Here is a 20,844-nt window from a genome sequence, read left to right as displayed (position 1 = left end):
GGAAACCAGTTTTATTGCTTCTTTAATCAGAAAAAACGTTTTCAGCTGTGCTAACATAATTGCAAAAGGGTTTTCTAATGATCAATTAGCCTTTTAAAATGATAAACTTGGATTAGCTAACACAATGTGCATAGGAACAGAGGAGTGATGGTTGCTGATAATGGGCCTCTGTATGGCTATATAGATATTCCATTATCTATTATCTATATTGCAAAAACCTCTAAAAACCTGTTTTTGCTTTGTCATTATGCAGTATTGTATGTAGATTGATGAGGTAAAAAACGATTTAATCAATTTTAGAATAATGCTGTAACGTAACAAAATGTTGAAAAAGTCAAAGGGTCTGAATACTTTCCAAATGTACTGTACACGTAGGTAGGGATAAAGTGACTAGTCAACAGGATAATAAACAGTAACAGCAGCATATGTCAAAAGAGTCAGTGCAGAAAGAGTCAGTGCAGAAGGTCCGGGTATCTATTGGTTACAGTGAGGGAAAAAAGCATTTGATCCCTTGCTGATTTTGTACGTTTGACCACTGACAAAGAAATGATCAGTCTATAATTTTAATGGTAGGTTTATTTGAACAGTGAGAGACAGAATAACAACAAAGAAATCCAGAAAAACGCATGTCAAAAATGTTATAAAATGTTTTGCATTTTAATGAGGGAAATAAGCATTTGACCCCTCTGCAAAACATGACTTAGTACTTGGTGGCAAAACCCTTGTTGGAAATCACAGAGGTCAGACGTTTCTTGTAGTTGGCCACCAGGGTTGCACACATCTCAGGAGGGATTTTGTCCCACTCCTCTTTGCAGATCTTCTCCAAGTCATTTAAGGTTTTTAGGCTGACGTTTTGCAACTCGAACCTTCAGCTCCCTCCACAGATTTTCTATGGGATTAAGGTCTGGAGACTGGCTAGGCCACTCCAGGACCTTAATGTGCTTCTTTTTGAGCCACTCCTTTGTTGCCTTGACCGTGTGTTTTGGGTCATTGTCATGCTGGAATACCCATCCACGACCCATTTTCAATGCCCTGGCTGAGGGAAGGAGGTTCTCACCCAAGATTTGAAGGTACGTGGCCCCGTCCATCGTCCCTTTGATGCGGTGAAGTTGTCTTGTCCCCTTAGCAGAAAAACACCCCCAAAGCATAATGTTTCCACCTCCATGTTTGACGGTGGGGATGGTGTTCTTGGGGTCATAGGCAGCATTCCTCCTCCTCCAAACACGGCGAGTTGAGTTGATGCCAAAGAGCTCCATTTTGGTCTCATCTGACCACAACACTTTCACCCAGTTGTCCTCTGAATCATTCAGATGTTCATTGGCAAACATCAGACGGGCATGTATATGTGCTTTCTTGAGCAGGGGGACCTTGCGGGCGCTGCAGGATTTCAGTCATTCACGGCGTAGTGTGTTACCAATTGTGTTCTTGGTGACTATGGTCCCAGCTGCCTTGAGATCATTGACAAGATCCTCCCGTGTAGTTCTGGGCTGATTTCTCACCGTTCTCATGGTCATTGCAACTCCACGAGGTGAGATCTTGCATGGAGCCCCAGGCCGAGGGAGATTGACAGTTCTTTTGTGTTTCTTCCATTTGCGAATAATCGCACCAAATGTTGTCACCTTCTCACCAAGCTGCTTGGCGATGGTCTTGTAGCCCATTCCAGCCTTGTGTAGGTCTACAATCTTGTCCCTGACTTCCTCTGAGAGCTCTTTGGTCTTGGCCATGGTGGAGAGTTTGGAATCTGATTCATTGATTGCTTCTGTGGACAGGTGTCTTTATGCAGGTAAGAAACTGAGATTAGGAGCACTCCCTTTAAGAGTGTGCTCCTAATCTCAGCTCGTTACCTGTATAAAAGACACCTGGCAACCAGAAATCTTTCTGACTGAGAGGGGGTCAAATACTTATTTCCCTCAATAAAATGCAAATCAATTTATAACATTTTTGACATGCGTTTTTCTGGATTTTTTTGTTGTTATTCTGTCTCTCACTGTTCAAATAAACCTACCATTATAATTATAGACTGATCATTTCTTTGTCAGTGAGCAAACGTACAAAATCAGCAGGGGATCAAATACTTTTTTATCCAAATTGAATGATGGTGTTGGAGTCGTGCCTGGCCATACAGTCATGAGTGAACAGGGAGTGTTTATGGCCGTATACAGCTCATTGAGTGTGGTCTTAGTGCCAGCTTCAGTTTGTGATGGTGAATAGACAGCTAAGAAAATATAGATGAAAACTCTCTCGGTAGATAGTGTGGTCTACAGCTTATCATGAGATACTCTACCTCAGGCTAGCAAAACCTCGAGACTTCCTTAGATATCGTGCGCAAGCTGTTGTTTATAAATATACATAGACCGCACCCCTTGTCTTACCAGAGGCTGCTGTTCTATCCTGCTGGTACAGTGTATAACCCGCCAGCTGTATGTTATTCATGTCGTCGTTCAGCCACGACTTGGTGAAACATAAGATATTCAAAAAATGTATGTCCCGTGGGTTGGATATTCGTGCATTTACTTTGTAATTTTTTTTTTTTTGCGATTGTACGTCGGCCAATAGTACCGATGGCAAAGGGAGATTAGCCACTCGTTGTCGGATCCTCACAAAGCACCCCGATCTCCTTTCGCGAAACCTCACTTTCTCCTGTGAATGACGGGAATGAGGGCCTGTTCGGGTCTGGAGTAAATCCCTCTCGTCCGACTCATATTCTTCGTCCATTTCAAGGTGAGTAATCGCTGTTCTGATGTCCAGAAGCTCTTTTCGGTCATAAGAGAAGGTAGAAGCAACATTATGTACAAAGTAAGTTACAAACAATGCGAAAAACACACATAATATCAAGGTTGGTTAAGGGCCCATAAAACGTCAGCCATTACTCATCAACTACCATCTATCCAGCATCTGATCCTTTAAGATAATGTTGTTCAAGCCCTAATGAAACATACTTATTTTAAGTGGTAATTTGAGGTTCGGTTTGCATCCGTTCTGTGTAAATTGCCATGGAGGCTGTGTAAGCACTCTCAGCCTCTCTCGGCCTCACTCTGCCTCTCCCAGCCTCTCTCTGTCTCTCCCAGCCTCTCCCAGCCTCTCTCTCAGCCTCTCTCTGTCTCTGCCTCTCTCTGTCTCTCTCTGCCTCTCCCCAACACACTCTGCTCATTGTCCTCTCCACTCTGCCTTCTCCTCCCTCGCTCTCTGCCCATCTCTCGCTGTTTGTTTTTAAAAATACTTTCTGTTGGTGTCTATTTGGGTTGTGTGGTGTTGCGGCGCTGGCAGAGATCTGTCAGCGTTGCTCGTGGCCCAGGGTCCAGTGCTCATGGAGGGGAGGGGAGTGAGAGAGGGCTGTCACTGAAACGGTGCACAATTGGCCCAGCGTCATCCGGGTTAGGGTGTGGCCAGTGTAGGCCATTATTGTAAATAATAATTTGTTCTTAACTGACTTGCCTAGTTAAATAAAGGTTAACTAAACCATTTTAAACCCTGCCACCTTTATTTCAACACTCTCCCCAACAAAACCCACTTGGGTTAATCACTCCAACAAGAGGGAGGTAATTACTGCTAATTAGAACCATTCATCATTAGACCTGTCACTGCATGGTTTGTGTGTGTGTGTGTGTGTGTGTGTGTGTGTGTGTGTGTGTGTGTGTGTGTGTGTGTGTGTGTGTGTGTGTGTGTGTGTGTGTGTGTGTGTGTGTGTGTGTGTGTGTGTGTGTGTGTGTGTGTGTGTGTGAATGCTTCCGTGTGTGTGTGTTTTTTCTCAGAACTAATGACCAAAGTGGGCCGCAGCGCAGAATGGGAAGAGTGTGATGTGAAAAAGCAGGAACAGGCAGTGTGTGACTCCAGCCGTGTGATAACGGCACCAGCTGTGCTAAGTAATAACACAGCCACCTAAGGAACCTGAGATACACTGTTCAGAAGTAGGTCATACAATGGATACCAGATACAGTCAAACTTTCTTTTTCTCTTCCTAGCTTTCTCTCTCTCTTTCGCACACACGTAAACCTGTTACATCCCGTGCTTATACAAACAAATTAGGTAAATCAATAGGAAAACACATTAGAACTAATAATGAACGACTTATGAGTTAAATCATTTCCCTACATTTCAGTGTTGTCACAGCTCACTCAGCCGTCTTTCATTGTAGTCACAGGATGTGTCCAGTTCTGAGCGCCACCTTCTCGTGCTACTTCCTTCCTATGGGTGTGGGCCCTGCCGTAAGCATTGTCCACTATAGCCATATATTCCTGTCTGCTCACTTACAGTAGCTCAAACACACTGCCCTGCTCTATCTACTCTGCACAGCTCAGTTCAATGTAGCGCAAAGCAACACAATGTAGTTCTGCTTCGGAAAGCACATTACTGGACATAGGTGAAGTCATTGATGGATAGTAAGTGCCAGTGTAGTGGGTGCCAGTAGTGGGTGCCACTGATAGTGGTTGTCAGTTTAGTCTATCCACCATACAGTTCCATCCAGGAGAGACTAGAATACATAATGGACGTAACGTATTTTCTAATGTGCTGTGGTCTGAACCTAATACTCAGACCAGAGATGCATGCTCTTCAACCGATCTCTGCCCGCGCTTGCTTGCCCGTCCAACATCACTACTCTGGACGGTTCTGACTTAGAATATGTGGACAACTACAAATACCTAGGTGTCTGGTTAGACTGTAAACTCTCCTTCCAGACTCACATTAATCATCTCCAATCCAAATTAAATCTAAAATCAGCTTCCTATATCGCAACAAAGCATCCTTCACTCATGCTGCCAAACATACCCTCGTAAAACTGACTATCCTGCTGATCCTTAACTTTGGCGATGTCATCTATAAAATAGCCTCCAACACTCAGCAAATTGGATGCAGTCTATTACAGTGCCATCCGTTTTGTCACCAAAGCCCCATATACTACCCACCACTGCGACCTGTATGCTCTCGTTCACTGGCCCTCGCTTCATATTCTTCGCCAAACCCAGTGGCTCCAGGTCATCTATAAGTCTCTGCCAGGTAAAGCCCTGCCTTATCTCAGCTCACTGGTCACCATAGCAGCACCCACCTGTAGCACGCGCTCCAGCAGGTTTATTTCACTGGTCACCCCCTAAGCCAATTCCTCCTTTGGCCGCCTTTCCTTCCAGTTCTCTGCTGCCAATGACTGGAACGAATTGCAAAAATCACTGAAGCTGGAGACTCAAATCTCCCTCACTAACTTTAAGCATCAGCTGTCAGAGCAGCTCACAGATCATTACACCTGTACATAGCCCATCTGTAAATAGCCCATCAAACTACCTCATCCCCATATTGTTATTTATTTTTTTGCTCCTTTGCACCCCAGTATCTCTACTTGCACATTCATCTTCTGCACATCTATCACTCCAGTGTTTCATTGCTAAATTGTAATTACTTCGCCACGACTTCCTATTTATTGCCTTACCTCCATTATCTTACTTCATTTGCACACACTGTATATAGATTTTTTTCGATTGTGTTATTGACTGTGCGTTTGTTTATTCCATGTGTAACTCTGCGTTGTTGTTTGTGTTGCACTGCTTTGCTTTATCTTGGCCAGGTCGCAGTTGTAAATGAGAACTTGTTCTCAACTAGCCTACCTGGTTAAGTAAAAGGTGAAATAAAAAATACATACAAATAAAAGACCACAGGCACGCTATATCACAGAGAAGCAGACAGCTAGATGACATCACAGTATTTCGGGGTGGCAGGTAGCCTAGTGGTTAGAGCGATGGGCCAGTAACCAAAAGGTTGCTGGATCAAATCCGTGAGCTGACAAGGAAGAAACCTGTTGTTCTTCCCCTGAACAAGGCAGTTAACCCACTGTTCCTGGTAGGCTGTCATTGTAAATAAGAATTTGTTCTTAACTAGTAACATTTAAAAAAAAAACATTATAATAAAAATAAATCCCACAACATTTCCCCCATCAACTACCATCTATCCAGCATCTGATCCTTTAAGATAATGTTGTTCAAGCCCTAATGAAACATACTTATTTTAAGTGGTAATTTGAGGTTCGGTTTGCATCCGTTTTGTGTAAATTGCCATGGAGGCTGTGTAAGCACTCTCAGCCTCTCTCGGCCTCACTCTGCCTCTCCCAGCCTCTCTCTGTCTCTCTCTGTCTCTCCCAGCCTCTCTCTGTCTCTCTCTGCCTCTCCCCCACACACTCTGCTCATTGTCCTCTCCTCTCCGCCTTCTCCTCCCTCGCTCTCTGCCCACCTCTCGCTGTTTGTTTTTTAAAGAAACACTTTCTGTTGGTGTGTGTTTGGGTTGTGTGGTGTTGTGGTTGTGCCTTAGATCTGTCAGCGTTGCTCGTGGCCCAGGGTCCAGGGCTCAGGGAGGGGAGGGGAGGGGAGGGGAGGGGAGGGAGTGAGAGGGCTGTCACTGAACCCCTGCCTCCTTTATGTCAACACTCTCCCCAACACAACACACTTGGGTTAATCACTCCAACAAGAGGGAGATAACTACTGCTAATTAGAACCATTCATCATTAGACCTGTCACTGCATAGTGGGGGGTGGGGGGTATGTGTGTGTGTGTCTGTTTGCGTTTATGTGTTTGCGTATGTGTCATTAAGTAGTTGTTACAATGCTTGAGTGAGGAGAGGGAGAGTGAGAGACTTTTCAGGGTTTTTCCACCATACTGCCTGCACTGGACACTGGCCCCCCTTTAACTCTTTAACCACAGAGGACAGACTCATTCAGACTGCACCTTTAAACATATACTGTAGATGTCCTGCTTGACTAATGAAAAATAACGAATAAGCTCAGTAAGAAAACTACATTAGGAAGTTAGGGAAAATTAGTGAGTATTACACAGTAAATGAAGAGACTTGGCCTCTCCTCAGGCAGTAAAGCACAGTGATTAAATCATTGAGTGAGAGACAGAGAAATGATGATTCTCCTATGATGACTGCTGGATGTAGAAGCCACTTGCCTCAGTCCCCACTCTCTCTCTCTCTCTCTCTCTCTCTCTCTCTCTCTCTCTCTCTCTCTCTCTCTCTCTCTCTCTCTCTCTCTCTCTCTCTCTCTCTCTCTCTGTATACTGTATATACTGTAAATATCTCTCTTCTTCCCCCGGCCAGGACGCCGAGAGCTGAGATGAGGAGATTACACTCCTTGACACATTCCAGTGGCCCAGTGGTAGCCCCATAAAGTTTCCCCCTTAGGGTTGTGATCATGTGCAAAACAACACTGGAAGCAACTCACACACACACACACACACACACACACACACACACACACACACACACACACACACACACACACACACACACACACACACACACACACACACACACACACACACACCATGTTAATGTATGTAAATTGTAAAGCCTTTTGTATGTAATGTCTTTTTCGTTATGTGTCGGATCCCAGTAAGACTAGCTGTCGCCATTGGCGTTGTCACAACGTCCACAGAAGGTGACGCCACTCCCCGGTCGGCGGTGCTCGGCGGTCGTCGTCGCCGGCCTACTAGCTGCCACCGATCCATGTTTCATGTGTTTGTTAGTTATGTCTGTTTAGTACGCACCTGTTTCTTGTTTGTAATTAGTGGGAGGGTATTTAGTTTGTCAGTTTCTTGTTTGGAGTTGTGCGGGATTGTTTCGTGTTACGTTTTGGGTTTAGGGCTGGATTTATTTTCCTATGTGTTTTGATTTACATGACGCTGATATTAGGCATTAGGGTTGCCGGGCTGCGTCCCGTGTATTTTGAGTTTTGGAGCTGTTCTACCTCCTGCTTGTGTTTTGCACCCTGCCTAATCGTTGCATTCACTCTGGACTTAATTAAATATTTTTCTACGGACCTTTTGTCTCCTGCGCCTGACTCACCCATTTCCTGCTCCTTGAAAGACATGACAGGCGTTAACTAATGGCGATCCTAATAAATTAAATTAAAATCAAATGATGTAGTTAGGTAGGTAGCTTAGCGGTAAAAGTGTTGGGCCAGTAACTTAAAGGTTGCTTGTTCCAATCCCAGAGCCAACAATGTGAATTTCTTTTTCGATGTGCCCTTGAGCTTTAGGGTGACTCTGGCTGTGACCCCACTCTCAGAGGGTGTCTCGAGGAGTTGTGGTATGCAAAAACATATTTGAAATAGGACAACTATAAGCCCCCATCAAATTATTATTATTATGTTAGCGTTCTCTTAGGTGCATGAGAATCAGTGAAACAAGAACTTACTTGGTGGGGGTTAGGGTTATGGTTTTGGCTAGGGTTAGGAGCTAAAGTTAGTGTTAGGGTTGAGCTGGGGTATGGGCATGAAGTTAGGGTTAGGGTTGAGCTGGGGTATGGACATGACGTTAGGGTTAGGGTTGAGCTGGGGTATGGGCATGAAGTAGGATTAGGATTTAGCTGGGGTATGGACATGACGTTAGGGTTAGGGTTGAGCTGGGGTATGGACATGACATTAGGATTAGGGTTGAGCTGGGGTATGGACATGACGTTAGGATTAGGGTTGAGCTGGGGTATGGACATGACGTTAGGGTTAGGGTTGAGCTTGGGTATGGACATGAAGTTAGGATTAGGATTGAGCTGGGGTATGGACATGACGTTAGGATTAGGGTTGAGCTGGGGTATGGACATGACGTTAGGATTAGGGTTGAGCTGGGGTATGGACATGACGTTAGGGTTAGGGTTGAGCTGGGGTATGGACATGAAGTTAGGATTAGGATTGAGCTGGGGTATGGACATGACGTTAGGATTAGGGTTGAGCTGGGGTATGGGCATGAAGTTAGGATTAGGCTTGAGCTGGGGTATGGACATGACGTTAGGGTTAGGGTTGAGCTGGGGTATGGACATGACGTTAGGATTAGGGTTGAGCTGGGGTATGGACATGACGTTAGGCTTAGGGTTGAGCTGGGGTATGGACATGACGTTAGGGTTAGGGTTGAGCTCGGGTATGGACATGACGTTAGGGTTAGGGTTGAGCTGGGGTATGGACATGAAGCTAACGTTAGGGTTAGGGTTGAGTTGGGGTATGGACATGACGTTAGGGTTAGGGTTGAGCTGGGGTATGGACATGACGTTAGGGTTAGGGTTGAGCTGGGGTATGGGCATGAAGCTAACGTTAGGTTTAGGGTTAGGGTTTTGGCTAGGATTAGGGTTGAGCTGGGGTATGGACATGAAGCTAACGTTAGGTTTAGGGTTAAGGTTTTGGCTAGGATTAGGGTTGAGCTGGGGTATGGACATGAAGCTAACATTAGTGTTAGGGTTGAGCTGGGGTATGGACATGAAGCTAACGTTAGGTTTAGGGTTAGGGTTTTGGCTAGGATTAGGGTTGAGCTGGGGTATGGACATGAAGCTAACATTAGTGTTAGGGTTGAGCTGGGGTATGGACATGAAGCTAACTTTAGGTTTAGGGTTAGGATTTTGGCTAGGATTAGGGTTGAGCTGGGGTATGGACATGAAGCTAACGTTAGGTTTAGGGTTAGGGTTTTGGCTAGGATTAGGGTTGAGCTGGGGTATGGACATGAAGCTAACATTAGTGTTAGGGTTGAGCTGGGGTATGGACATGAAGCTAACGTTAGGTTTAGGGTTAGGGTTTTGGTTAGGATTAGGATTGAGCTGGGGTATGGACATGACGTTAGGATTAGGGTTGAGCTGGGGTATGGACATGACGTTAGGGTTAGGGTTGAGTTGGGGTATGGACATGACGTTAGGGTTAGGGTTGAGTTGGGGTATGGACATGACGTTAGGGTTAGGGTTGAGTTGGGGTATGACATGACGTTAGGGTTAGGGTTGAGTTGGGGTATGCCATGACGTTAGGATTAGGGTTGAACTGGGGTATGGACATGACATTAGGGTTAGGGTTGAGTTGGGGTATGACATGACGTTAGGGTTAGGGTTGAGCTGGGGTATGGACATGACGTTAGGGTTAGGGTTGAGCTGGGGTATGGACATGACGTTAGGGTTAGGGTTGAGCTGGGGTATGGGCATGAATCTAACGTTAGGGTTAGTGGCATGACGTTATGGTTAGGGTTGAGCTGGGGTATGGACATGCAGTTAGAGTTGAGCTGGGGTATGGGCATGAAGTTAGGGTTAGGGTAGAGCTGGGGTATGGGCATGAAGTTAGGATTAGTTTTGAGCTGGGGTATGGGCATGAAGTTAGGATTAGGGTTGAGCTGGGGTATGGGCATGAAGTTAGGATTAGGATTGAGCTGGGGTATGGGCATGACGTTAGAGTTAGGGAAAGGGTTGGTCCTGGTCGGTCCCTGGATGGGAGACCAGATGCTGCTGGAAGTGGTGTTGGAGGGTTAGTAGGAGGCACCATTTCCTCTGGTTTACAAATATATCCCAATGCCCCAGGGCAGTGATTGGGGACGTTGCCCTGCATAGGGTGCCGTCATTCAGGTGGGACTTAATCGGTTGTCCTGACTCTCTGAGGTCACTAAAGATCCCATGGCACTTATTGTAAGAGTAGGGGTGTTAACCCCAGTGTCCTGGATAAATTCCCAATCTGGCCCTCAAACCATCACGGTCACCTAATTATCCCTAGCTTCCAATTGGCTAATTCATCCCCCCTCCTCTCCTCTGTAACTATTCCCCAGGTCATTGCTATAAATGAGAATGTGTTCTCAGTCAACTTACCTGGTAAAATAAGGGTTAAATAAATTAAATAAAAATATTTTAAAAATCAAACATTCAAACAGTGTATACTGTCCTGTTACATGCTGGTGCAATGTGTGCCCCTCTGAGGGTGCCCTGTAATCTCAGGAGAGGGAATGAGGTACTCAACTGCATGTTAATCTAAGCCCCTCTGTGACCCTGTAAAACAGGCTGCGGAAATGAGTCCTCAATTAGGCTTGCTGGTCCTAGGACCCCACGGACCCCCCAGCCCATGAGTTCATACACACATACCAAGCCCTTCTCTACTAGCAAGCTTTGTCATTATTGGGTATTGTGTGTAGATTGATGAGAAAAATAAACAACTCAATCCATTTTTGAATAAGGCTGTAACGTAATACAAGAGTTTTGAATACTTTCCGAATGCATTGTACATCCCCAATTTAATTTCCTTGTGTTTACGATTGCTCTGTGTGTGTGTGTGTGTGTGTGTGTGTGTGTGTGTGTGTGTGTGTGTGTGTGTGTGTGTGTGTGTGTGTGTGTGTGTGTGTGTGTGTGTGTGTGTGTGTGTGTGTGTGTGTGTGTGTGTGTGTGTGTGTGTGTGTGTGTGTGTGTGTGTGTGTGTGTGTGTGTGTGTGTGTATTTGTATTTGTATTTGTGCATGGGCATGGGCATGAACATTCCAAACTGGGGAAAGCATGGATTAGCTCTGTGACAGCAGGGTCATTATGATATTTCTATGAAGAATGTGAGGCATAATGTTGGTATGGTTGCTCCACTAACCCCCCTTTTCCACAAAAGCCGCTCCTGGAGAATGTCAAGGGGCAGTGGTGGGCTATAAGGGGTTGGGGGACATGAAGGCACAGATTGGTTTGTAGATAATGGGAAGAGGAGAGTGAAACGGGGCTCCCAGTTCTCCACAGTACAGGCACAGAGCCCTCCCTCTCTGTCGATACAGGGATGCCATCCTGTGTACGAAATAGGAATTGCATCGTTGTTGGCTGTTGATGTAAGGCTGCAGGCCTAAATACCATAGTTGTGCTGTAATACTCAGTAGTAGTGTAAAACATAGTAGATGACATATGACAGTAAACTACTCAGATGTAAAGTAACTGGGTATTTTATTGTGTTAAAAACAATCTGACATAACAATCCACAAAGAACTTTGGAAGTAATACAGTGCACCATGTCAACTTTGGCCTTTGAACTGTCTTCACAGACCACCTCTCCTCCTTAACCAATATCAGCTCTCCTTTCCCCAAAACATACACAAAACACTCATGCATGCACGCACACAGACACAGACACACACACTCTTTCTCTCTCAGAAATAATGTTGGGGTGCGTAACATAGCAAGGAATAGAAAGGATCAGCGATTGGAGGGCAGTGTGAAGAACAATGATGCTAATTGGACAACCGGATCAAAATCTACAGAAAGATTTTTTCATTATGTTTTTTTTGGGGAGAATGTGTAGGCCTATGGTACAAATATAAGTGCTCTATTCAATCCGTATCACAGAAGTTCAGAGTTACAGCGTGATATTTAAAGGCAGCTCAATCGGAAACGGCCTTAACATTTCTAGTGTGCAAACTCTATCGCTTCAGCAATACAGATTGAATAGAGCCCTTAGTCTCTACAAGAAAACAAAAAAATCCACCACATCATATTAGCTTATCTGCGCACATAAATACATAGCATAACCATATTGAACATTGTGCTTTCTCAACTCAGTCGCACTTCTCAGAAGTAGCCCAAAGGCCGGCACATGGCGATATTGAGTCGTTTCATCTTACCATCCAAAGGGAATGTATGCAGCCAGCTATACACTCCCATCCCCCCTGGACCAGATCATACATAAAACATTCTCCATTCAGGCTGCTAAGGCGTCAATTTTCTCCTTAACCCAATTTAATTGCGAGAAGGTAGAGAGAAAAAACAGGAAAAATATGCTTACTTTCACTATGAAACACTATTTTCCACCATCATGGTAGAGTAGCTAAATGTTCGTACTAATATTTATATATTTCTTAATTCCATTATTTTACTTTTAGATTTGTGTGTATTGTTGTGAATTGTTAGATACTACTGCACTGTTGGAGCTAGGAACACAAGCATTTAGCTACACCCACAATAACATCTGCTAAATATGTTCATGTGACCAATACAATTTGATTTTATTATATTTAGATGTTGCGTATTGCGTTCAGCCAATCAGGTTGCAGCAGTCTTTTATTTTGAAACTATCAGACCAGGGGTGAAAAAACTGACTGCTGCAACCTGATTGGCTGAACGCGATATGCATCATCCAGGACTAGCATTAGCTACTGTAGCATGGTGGTGGAAAATGGTGTTTCATAAAGTATGCATATTCCATTTTTATCTGCTTTCTCACCATTAAATCAAGTTAAGAATGAAATGTATACATTTGCAGCCTGAATGGAGAATGTTTTATGTACGAACAGGTCCACGTGGGACACGAGTTTACAGCCGGCTGCATACATTCCCTTTGGACGGTAAGATGAAACCACTCAATATCGCCATCTGCAGACCTTTGGGCTATCTCAAAGAGTACGTCCCAAATGGCACCCTATTCCCTATATAGTGCACTGCTTTTGACCAGAACCCTGTGGGCCCTGGTCAAAAGCAGTGCACTTTAGGGAATAGGGTGCCATTTAGGGAGGCAGCCAAAGTCTCCATTGTCCATATGTAGCCACTAACCTTGGTCATGCAATTAAAGAGCACAAAACTACAGTCCACTTAACTTATTTTCCTCAGTCATTCAAGAGTTAATAATTACATCTTTATAAAGCAGGTATAAATAACAGACAGGATTTAACACATCTAAATGCTCTCGTAGATTGCACTGGGATAAGGAAAAAAAGGAAAAGCATGTTTTATTTTACAAAGCCATTTGTCTTTCACAAAAGACTATATGTAAGTATATTGAATCGTACCACAGAAAGTCCTTGGACCAGGCCAGGTCTATGCACGGAAAAAACACTAGGTTGTGCTCTACTCACACCACTTCACAGAGGACAAACGGGTTTTGCTGAACACAAGGCAGCAAAGGTATCCTGTGTAATTGACACACAGAGACGGGCCTACAGAAAAAGCAGGAAGGAGGGAAGTTCTTATAATGTCTGTACATTATGATTTTGTTTTATTGTACCTGATTATTGTCCTTGAATTCAGACAAAACTGTCATTTTTTGCAATTCTTGGCACCTCAGCGGTGATATTTGTCTGTATGTGTTTATGATATAATGGACATATTACATAGCAGGGAATTGACCAGAAACACTCTTCAGCTCTCTTGCCAACACACACACACACACACACACACACACACATACACACACACACACATACACATACACACACACACACACACACACACACACACACACACACACACACACACACACACACACACACACACACACACACACACACACACACACACACACACACACACACACACACACACACACATCACTTATCTAGATAAACAGTGTAAAAGAACAAAGTAGGTACCATTTAGAATAAGAATCAAGATGTTTTCACACATAAATATCATGCTTTTAGCCCAAAGATGGGATGTCGTATTTAAAGTCTACTATTCTTTCACAAGGCCTTGCAATCCCACCTACACATTGATGTTGTGCAGTCTGTCACTAGTACCATCTCAACTCCCACATGTAATTGTGTCAGCACACAACACAAGTCATTACAATCAGAAAATACACACAGATAATTTAAATAAATGACTAAATAAAACACAAAACAAATTTCTTGTCACCCCATGAACATATATGTAGAAAATCTTCCACTTGCTCTACCTTGTCAGCCATTTTGTAAAACAAAATCACAATAGAACCATTGTATTGATCCTGTACACTCTCTCTGCTTCAGAATCTACCCTCATTGTGAGTACTCTATATACACTGGAATGACAGTATAGTGCCTTTTCCAATCTGTAGTTGTTCGGACCAAAATGCTAAGAAGTATATCGAAGCCTAGCTCTACCACAAAGCACACATCTACATTATGTTATCTTTGCATATAAAACACATGAAATGTGATTATATCTATGTGGATCAATCTGCATTTGGAGTTATGTGTATTCTGTCTTGATCCCATTGTTTTTATCCATATCACGATTTGTCATCCGTATCATCATCAAATTCATTGTCATCATGGATTGTAAATGTGTGTATGTCTGTTTCCATTCTGATATTCCAGTTACGAGCCAGTTGTATTTCCGTTGAGAGATTGAGTTACACACACTGAGCCATCCTTTAACCTGTCTGTCTGTCTGTCTGTCTGTCTGTCTGTCTGTCTGTCTGTCTGTCTGTCTGTCTGTCTGTCTGTCTGTCTGTCTGGCTGGCTGGCTGGCTGGCTGGCTGGCTGGCTGGCTGGCTGGCTGGCTGGCTGGCTGGCTGGCTGTTCAGTTTATTCTGCTGTGGTGAGGTCTCTATCAGAAGCTCTCCAGCAGAGTGCATACAAAGTGACTGACAGCTGGGGCAGATAGAATTAGGACGGGGTATTAATAGGAGGCAATACAAGCAAGGCGTGGTAGTCAGGGGTCAGGTGTCAGGGAAGAGTGAAGCATCATGGGGCAGTAGATAGTGGGGTGTCGGAAGGTAAATATTCACAAAGAAGGAGGTGATGTGTGTGTGTGGTTGACCCCCTCAATAAGTCCTTGGTCTTTATCAGTCTCTGTCCCTCTCTTTTCCTCCTCTTTTTTCCTTTCTCCCTAAACTCTGTCTGTATCAGTCCCTCTCCTTCTCTCTCTGTTTGTTGTTACTCCCCTGCACTTCGCGGTGCTCGTGCGGAGGGCTTCCCGTCGTGGGTTCGGCGGTTCCTCCCCTTGCGGATGTCCTGAAGATGCTTCCACTTCTTGTTAGTGGCCTGGACCACAGGGCTGAGGGGCGGGGCCTGTTTGGCGGGAGAAGCCGGGAAGCTCTTTTCCGATTGGGCATTCTTGCGCGCCCAGACCTGCTCGCAGATCTGGTCCACGGTGCTAAGATTGGGGTGGTCCACCAGCTGCATGAAGTCCCGGTACCACATCTTCTGATTGGTGGAGGGTGGGCCGCCGTTACGGGGGTCCAATCGGAGGAGAGGGTCAGCGGGCGGAGAGGGGGAGGAGGAAGAGGAGGGTACTACCTCCAGTGTGATGTCCAGTAGGGTCTGGGTGAAGCCGTGCTCCATGGCGTGGCACTGGTAGAGGCCCGTGTCACGTTTCAGTACCCTCCTTACCAACAGTCCCCGCTCTGTGTGCAGGACACGGTCATCTAGACGCAGCTGGATGATTAAAGCACACATAACTGAAGATTAGAGCTTGAAACAGTCAATGTGAACCAAAAATCACTTGAATATTGTTGAAAAAATAATTGGAGGGGAAAGAGTTACTATGAATGACCTCTCAACTGTTCATCTGTTAACTGTAATTTTGCCTAGTAGTTTCATCCCTCCCTCTATGTGCTCTCACCTCTTCCCTGGGGTTGTGGGGGTGTTTCTGGAAGGTCCAGGTCACTCTGGCCTGCAGGGATTTGGGGATACACTCCAGGAAGCGTACTGCTCCCCTCCACCCCAAACAGCCTCCTCTCTGCCACGCGGTGCTTGTGGTGGTCTGTACCCCATCAGATAATGTGAGATTGCAATTTTATTCAACATTTATTTTACAGTCTTGACGTTGACAACTTATTATTTCCAGTAGTGTAAGTAAATGTGCATACGCCATCCAAACTCTGAGATAATCACACAGACCTTTCCCTTTCTTGTGCAACACCCTCACTGAGCACATGATATGACATAATTGTGTGAAATCACCATGTCATGCCATTTGGGTAATTTGTATAATAATTCATGTCATTGTGAGTGACAGAATGCTCTATTGTAGTCTGGGATGTAGGGGTGAGGGAGGTCAGGATGTGGCTTTGGCACGGGCCAAAGAGAGATTATGGCACAGAATCCCACTAATCCCCCTGCCCTCTATGAGTGGGAGCATGGGAGAGGGAGTTAGCTCCTGGTCACAGTGCGCTGAATGCTAACTTGAAATCTCCTATTGACATCAGCCTAATTTCTGTGAAAGTCTGAGTTCGGGAGTTACAGTAGAGTGAAAGAGTCTTACCTCCTGAACACAGGGTGTTGGGGTCTCCATTCCTCACGTCCTGACGACGGAAACGCCTGGAAAACAAGAACAAAGTGAAGTGTTGATAGAACATAGTACAAAGCGTTGATATGTCTGATCTCTTGTGATTATAATGACTAGGGTAGTAGTCCATTGGGGTATGTACAGGAAGAGTAGGGTTGGGGAGTTTAGAGTTGGCTGGGTAGAGGATCAGGGTTGGTGATGTTTACAGTTTTAAAGGTAGTGGGTAAGGTTGGTTAGGGTCCAATGTTGGGCAAATAGCATGTACTGTAGGTTGTTTACCATCTGGTGTTGGGAAGATAGCATGTTAGGTTGTATGTTAGAGTTTGGAAATTTGTTTACCGTTTGGTGTTGGGAAGGTAGCGGGTGCAAGAGGTGCCGTCCCAGGCACAGTATGGGTCTCTGGCCAGGCAGCACTCAGCACAGGCCTTCCCATAGACACTGCAGCGATGCAGAGGAACCTGGGCCAGACCCATGTCTGAACCCACGTACAGCTGTTGCTATGGGCAGAGAGAGAGAGATAGAGGAGCAATGTTAGTGACATACAGTCAAATGGATGTTAAATATCTTTGAATTCGTCTTGGAGAGCTAGCACATTGGTGCCTATCCTTCTGATGTTATGTTAGCTCTTTTCTCATTTGCCTTGTATTTATGTATTTTCTCCCCCACCTTTCTATGCCCCTAAGAAGATACTTAACAGATTCTTTAGAGGTAAGTGTCTCTTACCCGCTTTGAGGAGATCTGCATGTTAATGATGGATGAGGCATCCTGCAGAGAAGAATAAATGGTTGATTATCCCACTCCTAAATATAAACATAACTATATTCTTCCATAATATACTCAGTAATGTATATATACGGAAGCAGCATGATGGATGGGTCCTCTCACCTTGAACACCTCTAGCTCTTCCAGTAGCAGGTCCTCCATGTTCTTCCAGCTCTCTTTAGGTACAGAGATCACCTTCAGCACTGTCCCTTTGTCTACAACACAGACAGGTTTCAGACTGGATCACACACTCTATCCCTGCTTACTATTCCATATACACACTGCTCATTTTATACATTCTAGTTAGTATAACACACAGAAGTGCCAAGAGTACAATGTGGGGGAAAACAAAGCACACTTACACCGTTATCAGTATAAGTGTGTATAAGTGTGGATGCCAGTCTGTTTCTGCTCTCTTGACAACTCCTAATGGAATTGTCATGCCAAATGTTTGGATTGAAAATGACAGCATTGAAGTTGGCAAGAGCACAAACAGATCTGGGACCAGGCAAAGCATAACGAGTAAGGGCTACATATAAGTAGTTACCTGTGCCAATGAACATGACGTCATACTGCCCGTCGGCGGCGCCCACCCGGTCCACAGCGATCTGGGTGAAGCTGTAGTCTACGTTGGTCCTCAGGAAGACTGGCCGGCGGTTCAGGGGGTATACAGGGTTAAACATCAGAGGGTGGTGACGGGCAAACTGGATCACGTCGTCAGGGAAACCCTTGGTGGACTCGAAACTGCCGAATGTCTTGCTGGGGCACTAAGGGGTCAAACAGAGTGACAGTACAGAGGTTATTGTAAGGTTATTATGAGGTTATTGTGGTTATTATAAGATTATTATCAGGTTAATAAGGTTATTATAAGGTAATTACCAGGTTATTATAACGTTATTATGAGGTTATCGGGAGGTTATTATGAGTTAAAACAGGTTGTAACAAATGTTACACATATAGGCCTATCTAAATGAGTCTGAAGTGAAAAACAGACATGGTCCTCTAACTAAAGGTTAAAAGGGTAAATGGGCATCCCTAGACCAAACATTGTATGTAAAGAATATGCGTTTCTATGATCTATGAACTTAATGTTTATTATTTTCATTGAATGCACTGTCAAATGCTGTATCTTTAAGTAATGGGGGCTAATAGGAGAAAAGGAGTGTGAAAAAAGGCCTGTCTGTTTACACCAGGGGTAGAGTTATGCCGCTTCTGGGGAGTCTGTTTTCAGTGGTGTAAAGTACTTAAGTAAAAATACTTTAGGGTACTATGTAGTCATTTTTTGGGGTATCTGTACTTTACTTTACTATTTGTATTTTTGACAACTTTTACTCTACTATATTCCGAAAGAAAACAATGTACACACTCCTTTTTACTCCATGCATTTTCCCTGACACCCAAAAGCACTCGTTACACTTTGAATGCTTAACAGGACAGGAAAATGGTCCAATTCACACACACACACACACAGAGAACTTCCCTGGTCATCCCTCTTATCTGCAGACTCACTAAACACAAATGCTTCATTTGTAAGTTATGTCCTGAGTGTTGGAGTGTGCCCCTGGCTGTCCATAAATTAAGAAAAACAAGAAAATTGTGCCGTCTGGATTGCTTAATATAAGAAATGTGAAATGATTTATACTTTTACTTTTGATACTGAAGTATAATTATAACCAAATACTTTTAGACTTTTACTCAAGTAGTATTTTACTGGGTAACTTTCACTTTCACTTGAGTCATTGTCGATTATGATATCGCTGTTTATATTTTATTTTAAAAAATTGTGGGAAGATCAGCTTTAATATTGCAGATATATTGTGGCTTCTATCAATGTAATTGTCTTCATCATTTCCAATCCCCCATATATATATCATTTAGGAAATAAATATATTATTTTAAATATATTTTCCTTCTTTATTGTTGTCCCCTAACCCTACCATCCCCTCCCCTAATTGGAGTAAACTAATGGACAACAGGCTTCCAGCTGACACATACTATATACATTTTACGGATGTTGTTTGTTTTTAGTCCAAATCTTCAGCTACCCTCGACCCCTCCCATCTATCTCTGAAGACCATCCAGTTTTGATTCTAGCTGCCATAAATATTTGTTTTACAAAAGTTCTAAACCTTTCTATTCTCATAGTTTATACAGATTGTAAATTGAAGATAAAAATTTTTGATAAGAGTATTATTATTTTATTGACTGAATGACTATGACTTTTCAGATCACCCAGCAGTGCTATTGGCAGAGTTAACTCCAGGTAAAGGTTGCAATTCTTCAGCCATTCCCGAACCTGCCACAAAAAACAAGCTACATGTGGACAATACCAAAACAAATGATCTAATGATTTTGTGTCTTCGCAGCAAAACCTGCAGAGCTGGGATGGATGTATTTTCTGTTCAGTGAATTGTGGAAACAACGGGTAGCCATCTGCGTTCAGTAAATTTCCACAGAGCTACGTACCATGCCAGGGCGTGGGTAGGGGACTTTGCCCTGGAAGGGGACCCACTGATAGTTTGGCCCCTCTTTGTGGGCAAAGGGCCCCAGGAAGGCCCTGCGGATGTCATTCATGGTGTAGATACACACGGCTGATCCCTTGAATACACTGCTGCTGGGAGGCAGGGGACGCACAGTTAGAGACAAGGTCTACTATTAAACACACTATCACAGTCAGGAACTACAGTAACACACACGCATGCGCGCGCAGGCACGCACGCACGCACGCACGCACACACACACACACACACACACACACAGAATAACTTAATACATCGCCTTGTTTAAACTCTGACCTAGAGGTAGAGAAGACGGTGTAGACCAGAGGGTTCTTCCTGTCCCTGGTCTGCAGCAGGAATACGTCCCCTGTGGCAGGTACACAGGTCAGAGGTCAAAGGTCAGAGAAACACAAACATAACCTCCCGCTCTGTCCATTTAGCTCAGATGAATCTTCATTGGTTGTGTGTAGATATCCCCTGGCCAGATATAGCCTGGAGTGAGAGCTAGGATCACATAACGAACTCAGACTTTAACGGTTACTTACGGAGCTCATCAAAGTAGGTGTCACTGCCGTCACTGCCTGGCACAGAACAGATGAGACGAGTCTTCAGGAAGGTGGTCCACTTATTGACCAGACTACGCTGGCCACCCATATCATTCTGCAACAACAAACCAAATAGACATTATAGACCAATGTTATAAAGTCAAGATACCCGTAATAATATGTAACTGTTGTTTGAACAATAAACATCGAATAATGTTGTATACAAAACAGTGTCAATGACACAGTATATTGTATGTGTACGCCAGAGCCTAAACAAAAGTTATGAATGTATGGAATAGTATTAGCTAGGGTACGGTATGGCAC

The 20,844-nt window shown here is 44.1% G+C and overlaps 1 protein-coding gene across 1 annotated transcript in view; it reads right to left on the bottom strand.

The window, feature by feature from the left end:
* Positions 1 to 11,661: 11,661 nt before the first annotated feature.
* Positions 11,662 to 20,844, bottom strand: part of sema3b (sema domain, immunoglobulin domain (Ig), short basic domain, secreted, (semaphorin) 3B) — an 88,642-nt gene continuing 79,459 nt past the window's right edge. Inside the window, 11 exon segments of the mRNA XM_014135157.2 lie at positions 11,662 to 15,862; positions 16,050 to 16,130; positions 16,132 to 16,190; positions 16,692 to 16,747; positions 17,055 to 17,212; positions 17,439 to 17,480; positions 17,601 to 17,692; positions 18,025 to 18,244; positions 19,944 to 20,088; positions 20,273 to 20,342; positions 20,521 to 20,635. Coding sequence (XP_013990632.1) covers positions 15,362 to 15,862; positions 16,050 to 16,130; positions 16,132 to 16,190; positions 16,692 to 16,747; positions 17,055 to 17,212; positions 17,439 to 17,480; positions 17,601 to 17,692; positions 18,025 to 18,244; positions 19,944 to 20,088; positions 20,273 to 20,342; positions 20,521 to 20,635 — 1,539 coding nt within the window. The 3' untranslated portion in view covers positions 11,662 to 15,361.

Source organism: Salmo salar, chromosome ssa13, assembly GCF_905237065.1.
Source record: "Salmo salar chromosome ssa13, Ssal_v3.1, whole genome shotgun sequence".
Taxonomy (NCBI): domain Eukaryota; kingdom Metazoa; phylum Chordata; class Actinopteri; order Salmoniformes; family Salmonidae; genus Salmo; species Salmo salar.
Note: the sequence above shows the minus strand (reverse complement) of the source record. Positions and strands in the feature narration are given on the sequence as shown.